This window comes from Alligator sinensis, unplaced genomic scaffold (assembly GCF_000455745.1).
Source record: "Alligator sinensis unplaced genomic scaffold, ASM45574v1 scaffold123_2, whole genome shotgun sequence".
Taxonomy (NCBI): Eukaryota; Metazoa; Chordata; order Crocodylia; family Alligatoridae; genus Alligator; species Alligator sinensis.
Window position 1 is genome coordinate 849,328 of NW_005841917.1, and position 6,970 is coordinate 856,297.

The 6,970-nt window shown below is 39.5% G+C and overlaps 1 protein-coding gene across 4 annotated transcripts in view; it reads left to right on the forward strand.

Annotated features, from left to right (window-relative positions):
- BZW2 (basic leucine zipper and W2 domains 2) overlaps positions 1 to 2,760 on the forward strand; it is a 93,346-nt gene extending 90,586 nt beyond the window's left edge. For all 4 annotated transcript variants that reach the window (XM_025198220.1, XM_025198221.1, XM_006018919.3 and 1 more), the window contains 2 exons: positions 336 to 458; positions 2,329 to 2,760. In XM_025198220.1, coding sequence (XP_025054005.1) covers positions 336 to 458; positions 2,329 to 2,357 — 152 coding nt within the window. In that variant the 3' untranslated portion in view covers positions 2,358 to 2,760. The remainder of the gene's footprint in view (positions 1 to 335; positions 459 to 2,328) is intronic.
- Positions 2,761 to 6,970: the final 4,210 nt, after the last annotated feature.

Genomic DNA, 6,970 nt, shown 5'->3' on the forward strand with positions numbered 1-6,970 from the left:
GAGAGGTGAGAGGGGGGGGGGGGGGGGGGGGGGGGGGGGGGGGGGGGGGGGAGAGAGAGAGAGAAGGGGGATGAATAAGTGGAGAGATACCTGGGGAGTCAGATGTCAGGCAGGTTATAATGTGTCATAAATCCAATGTCTATATTTAGTCCATGATTTTTAGTATCCAGGAAGTTGATGAAGTGGAGTTCAAATACAGTGTCAAATACAGTGCTGACTTCACTGTGATTGAAGTAACTTGTATTATTTCTTTCCTTAAGGTCTTGCATCTTATAAATATATAACTAACCTATAAATATATATGCTAACCTTTCAATCACTGCTCTGAATTATAGCTGATGTCCTGAGTGAAGAAGCTATACTGAAGTGGTACAAAGAAGCACATGTTGCTAAAGGCAAAAGTGTTTTTCTTGACCAGATGAAGAAATTTGTTGAGTGGCTGCAAAATGCTGAAGAAGGTACAGTTTCATTTCAATTAAGATATTTGATAGTCTCCTGGCAGATCAACATAAGCATCTCTTTGTTAGTTGAACCAGCCAGGAACACAACCCTATCGTGCCTGGTATTGTATAAGCATATAGTAAAAGACTGAGTATACCAGTTCCAAACTACCTGGAACTTTAGATGTTAAAAAACAGACACAACTAACTACTCCATCATCATGATAATTGTGTCCATGTGAACTCCTGAGGTCTTTCCTATTCCACTCATTGAATAACACTGTGCCTGCAGGAAGAGAGCAATTCTGGAAAATGAAAATCTAATGTTAGCATCTGAAACAGTATTTGAATTGCTCCACTGGGCTACAGTAGCAGTGAAGTGGCAGTGGTAGTGTGCTAGAGTATGTGCTCTAGCATGTGCTAATAACTAGAGTACTTACCCAGAGTCTTTGGAGGGTTTTTACAGCTAAAGCCCATGCTGTTAATGTAGTCTTTTCTTTAACCATCTAACTAGATTGTACTAGCACATGCAAAAATCACTTATTTTTTTTAGGTCCATGCATACCCTTAAACCACAAGGACTTGAGTGATGGTTAAAAACGGGAATAATAGCGAGTAAAATAAAGGCACAGTCCTGTGGATCCAGATTTCCTTCTTCAGGGTGGCCTACATAGGGAAAACTTTTTGTTTTCTGATTTTAAATGCGAGATGAAGAATAATCCAGTAATATTAATCCTTGAAGATTAATCCAGTAATAGTGGATTAGTAGGAATGTAATTCTGCATGTTCACTTGCCCACTGTTTCTTTTGCAGAGTTCAAACTGATAATTTGTTTGGGTTTTCTTCATTCTTGTAAGAGCTATTGATTCGTCCTCAGCATTATACACAGACGTACTAAGATATCAAATACTATTGACTCCCCATGTCCCCTCCAGGATCTTATGTAGGAAATATGTAATATCCTGTAATACACATGGCATTAGAGCAATTCTGCTAAAAAGACTGAAAGATAGTCCTTTTTAACTTGTATCTTGGAACATTAAACTTGGATCTAACCAAAATTTTGCATTGCAGTCTGTAGTCTCACATCCCCCTCTGTCCTCTTCTACTTCTATAATTGTATATCTGCCTTAGTATTTTTCTTCCCATTATTCTTTGGTATAGTAAGTACAGTAACAGTGGATTAATTAAATACCACGTACAAGATCTAAAAGAATAAATATGGTATGCATGTTCTTGAAGCTTGATCTGAAACTTTATATGCATGAACAGCATGCATTTTTCTCCAAGATCAATTAGAGATAAAAGGACTGTCATAAACTTTCAGTGGATTTTAGGTGACTGTTTGGATGTAGATATTGCTTCATATAGATTTTTAGGTAGGTGTCTTTAGAGCATGCTGTTAACAAAGGTTTCACATTTGATGCATTCTCAGAGTGTAGTAACACTTGTAACTTTGTTCGCACTCAGTAACCATGGTAACGATTAATTTATACCTCATGTTCCAGACTCGGCCTCAATTTATAGATTAGAATAGCAGATCAGTAATTCTGTTCTTAAAATTTATCCATTGCATATTGGAGTTCATTTGTCTTGCATGTCAGGTAGGTCCTATTTACATGCTGGGTTATTTTTTTCCAGGTTAAAACTATTTAAATCTGAAATTGAGGTAGTGTTATTTAAAAGGTGAAATTATATGCTGCAGTATGTTTCTTGCTGATCTGCTTCATACAATCTGACATTTCCCTCCTAGAAAATGTGAAGGCAAATATAGATTTGTATTTTGAGACGGTGTCTTTTTGCTATTTAAAGGCATATCTGTGTAATTGTTATTTTGAGACCTGTTCATGGAGATGAAACATTTTACCCTTTTTTCTTTACTTCCTAGAATCAGAATCTGAAGGTGAGGAAAACTAAGACGGTTCAACAAAGCACAATCTCTAGACGACTGCCGAATGCTCTTTGGAAATGTCGTACTGTTCAAGCAAGAGACTTTACTTCAGTGTCATACAGAAAACTCTAGGCTAGACTGTCCTTTTGTTTAGGGAGAAAAAGGGTTTTTACTGGAGCCCTGAGGCATTAGATGCTTTACTTGGGACTCTACCTCTGGCTCATTGTATGCTAATTTAGGCAAAGACATTCATCCAGGAGCCACATAAGGAAAGTGGAAATGAATACTTTATGGACTCCTTTTTATTAGCAGTCTTTTCAGGTACTCTGACATGTGAACACTCCAATGTCTGTTTTTAGAGTTGTTTGGTCTTTGTAGCACAATATTGGCTTGTGTATATGATTTGACACCACTGCATTTTTTGGAATAAATGGCTTTTATATCTTAGTTTATACATTCTCAGTGAGCTTCTTTCATAAACTTTCATTACTGAATATTTTGGATTTGTTGTTTCTTAAGTGAAAATTGCAGCAGAATATTTAAGACTCCCTATAAGCATATTTGTTTTTCACAAAATCCCAGTCAGTGCATTTCAGGAAGAGCAGACAGTGATCCCAATTTATCCTATCATCTGTGGTCAAGAGCAAGCACCCCCAGTGACACTGCACCATTTTAAAAACTAAAATGGGGTATAAAAGGATCTCTGTGCTACAGGTGGAGATCGTCATATCCCCAGTAAAGGAATACTAATTATGAAGTATGTTAGAAGAATGTCAAGTTTTTAACAAAGTCAGGAGGGAAAAAAATTGAAAAAAACCCAAAACACATGTTTTTACCTTGCTAGGCCTCAAAACACTTAAATTGACAGTGCCACCCATAGTCTCAGTTATGGGTTTTTAATCACAGCCTGGAGTTTATGCACACATTTGTATACCAATTCATCACGAGGAAAAGCAATTCTCACTCATATCCAATTCAGGTTCCAGTGCAGATTCTGATGAAGAGCTTTGAAAGATGATTAAATTGTTGCATTAAATGTGTGCAATGCACAAACTTTTTCTCCAGGAAAGAATAATGCATTTTAGGGCAAGGGGCTTGTACACATTTTTCAAGCATGCGTCACATCCTCCTTTGACAATATATATTACACAACTTGTCACATTACACTGGACTGGCATCTTTAAAGTTTAGCTGATTTTTATATTAAACTTTCTTTTGCATATCCTCTAACTGGTATACTCACTTGGTATATGCCATCTTTTTGCTTCAGCGTAAACTTAAAAAGCTTTGAAGTTTGACAGCAGCATTATAGTAGCATAATTAACATTGCATCCGCAGAATTTATGAAAAGTATAATCCCTGACCAGTGAGCGTGAGAAACTAATGTTGTTTCTGTGGTCAGCATATATCACTTTTGGTTCCAGCTGTCTTGTTATTGCATCAATTTTCCATTATAAATAATGAGATTATCCTGTTGCCTGTCTGTGCTGCTATAGTTACTGTAGATATCCTTTTATATCCCATTTTAGTCTTTAAAATGGTGCAGTGTCACTCTGTGGGTGCTTGCTCAAAACCACTGCAGCCTTGTCTGCTCTCTGAGAGTGCCCCCAGAAGCCAGTCCAGCTGTGGCTTCTAGAACAGGATGGCCCCCGGGTTCCATTCCACTACTTTTCTGGTGGGGGGGGGGCGTTGATGTGCAGGGGTCCATCTTGTTTCATTTTTTTGCTCTTTGATGTGCAGAATGCCTGTTTCATGAAACAGGGTCAATTTTTCATTTTTGTGCTGGGGGGGTTACACACATGGTGCCTGTTTTGCGAAACGCAATCCATTTTTCAATTTTTTTGCTTTTTTTTGATGCGCGGGGTACCCATTTCGCGAAATAGGGTCCATTTTTGGTTTTTATCCTTTTCTGTTTTTTGACGTGCCGGGCACCCATTTCACAAAACAGAGTCCATTTTTCCCTTTTTTCTCCTTTTTTTTATGCAGATGGTGCCTGTTTTGCAAAACAGAGTCAATTTTTCAATTTTGTGCTGGGGGGGGGGGGGGGGGGGGGGGGAGGGGGGTTTGATGTGCAGAGTGCCCATTTCATGAAACAGTCAATACTTTGGTTTTGGGGAGGGTTTTGACACCCGGGGTTCCTGTTTCGCAAAACGCAGTCTGTTTCGGCTTTTTGCTTTTTTTCTGCTTTTTTTTTTGATGTGCAGGATGCTTGTTTTGTGAAACGGTATCCATTTTCTTGTTGTTTTGCTTTTTGAGGCGGGGGTGTTATGCGCGGGGTGCCCATTTCACAAAATGGAGACCCTGGCCTTTTGGTGCCTCCCTGCTTTTTGTCAGCCATGACTTGGGGAGCTAGCGTGTAGTTCTGCTCCTGAGGGATTAACTTTACCTCTTGTTGGGGAGAACAAGTGCAACCCAAAGCTCCAAGCAGCAGATGGACAGCTCTGCTTTAGTACAGACATTTATTGGGGGCAAAGGCCCCCTCCAAAGGGTTAAGCCTCTGTCCCCAGTCCCATCCACACAGCTCAGAGCACCCCCAAAGGTTGTTCCCTGTTCTTTTCAGTCTGCTCTGCTTCTGAACCCCAAGGCTGCTCTGTCAGGCCCTCTGCAGACTGTCTCCTTTAAACAATAGCCTGCTTGCTAATGGTTCAGTGTCCCTCTTCTAGCGTTCCTAAAAGTCTCTTGGGCATCACTAGCATTCCCGACTTCTGTTGGTATATCAACAAAGCTATTCAATTCTGTATAGATGGGAGTGCCTTCTGTCCTGTTTCTGGGTTCATTTTCTCTCTAACCCATTCTTTCCCCCTTCATAGGTTAGCTAGGGAAAAACAAGGGAAAACTGAGACATGAACAGGGTCAACACAGAAATGTTACAATAAAGCCCATAATCCGTCACATGCAGATGTAAGTAAATATAAGAGAGCTTTCTTTCATAGTCCAGCAAGTGTTAAGATGATGCACCATATTTTGAAACTATTGTTTAAGCAGTTGGATTATATTTAAGTCATTAAAGTTAACTGAAATGGGATATATATTTAAAATTATTATTACTGAATTAACTCTTCCAAAACTCTTGGTTTGTCCTGTCTGTACATTACATTGTTCTAACAGGTTTTTGCTATATGGCTATTCTCCAAGTGAACCTGAAACTTTTTTTGTTATGTTTCAAGAATGAATTGAATGTTCCATGGCTGTTTCAGTAATTGCTGGGCAAAGTAGTTCATTACTCTATCTAGTGCTCCAAGTGCTCTGTTTTTTGTGTCATGCCAATCCTCAGAGCATATAAACACTTACAATTTTGGTTTGGGTGTGACTTATGAGTGTCTAAAACCCTAAGTGAGAAAAATGCTTAGGTATCTTGCTAACTAACAATGAGAACAGCCACATGATTTATTCAAATGTAAGTACGAGCTCTTAGGCACCTATGCTTAAGGCTGCACCCACAATTTTTTTTTCTTTACTAATGACACTGGCACAAATATATATGGCAATTGCTATATATAATAACACATGCAAACCACAATTTCATTTGAATTTCAAGCATCCAAAATGCAGGCATGTTTTGGATCCATATTTTTATTCAGGTCCATTTCTATTTTGAGATGTGTACAGTAATCTTACTTTTAGTGTTCTACTTCACTTTAATCAGAACTGAAAGATGTTAACATGGATTCTTTCGTGTAACTCTTCTAAAATATAATTATAGTAGTGCCTGGCAGTTTGGTCATGGATGGGGGTTTTATTATGCTAGGTACTGTACAAACATTAAACATAACAAAAAAGACAGTGACCCATGCCCCAAGAAACTTAAACTCTATCTAATACTTCAGTTCAGGATCATATCGCTGTAGAATATAGTGATGATTATTAGTATGTCTTATCACAAGGTTCTTGGACCCATGCTGTTCAACATCTTTATCAACAATTTAAATAAGGATGTGGAAAGTATGCTGGCAAAGCTTGCAGACGATACTAAGATATGGGGAAAAGTGGTCACACTAAGGGGTAGGATGCAAATCCAAGTGGACCTGGAAAAGCTGGAAAAGTGGGCGAAGCAGAACCAGATGCAGTTCAATAAGGATAAATGCAGAGTGCTTCATCTGGGGAGAAGTAACCAGCAACATGAATATAGGCTAGGAAGAGATGTCCTGGCCAGCACAATAGCTGAAAGGAATTTCAGGGTTATGGTTGATCACAGGATGAACATGAGCCACCAGTGCGATGCTGTAGTCAACAAAGCTAATAGCCTACTGGGATGCATTAGCCGATGCATCGCAAGCAGGGCTTAGGAAGTGATACCTCCTCTCAGCATTGGTGAGACCCCAGCTGGAGTACTGTGTCCCATTCTGGGTGCTGCACTTCAAACAAGACGGGGAGAATCTTGAAAGGGTCCAGAGAAGGGCCACAAGTATGATTAAGGGCCTGGAGGACAACCCTTATGAGGAAAGACTAAGGAATCTGGGACTGTTCTGCCTGGGAAAGAGAAGACTGAGCGGGGACTTGGTGGCTGTCTATAAGTATGTAAGGGGTGAATATTGGGAGCTGAGAGAGAAACTGTTCACTAGGGTGCCTCAGGGGAGGGCAAGGAGCAATGGCCATAAACTGTTAGAGGATAGTTTCAGGTTGGATGTAAGGAATAACT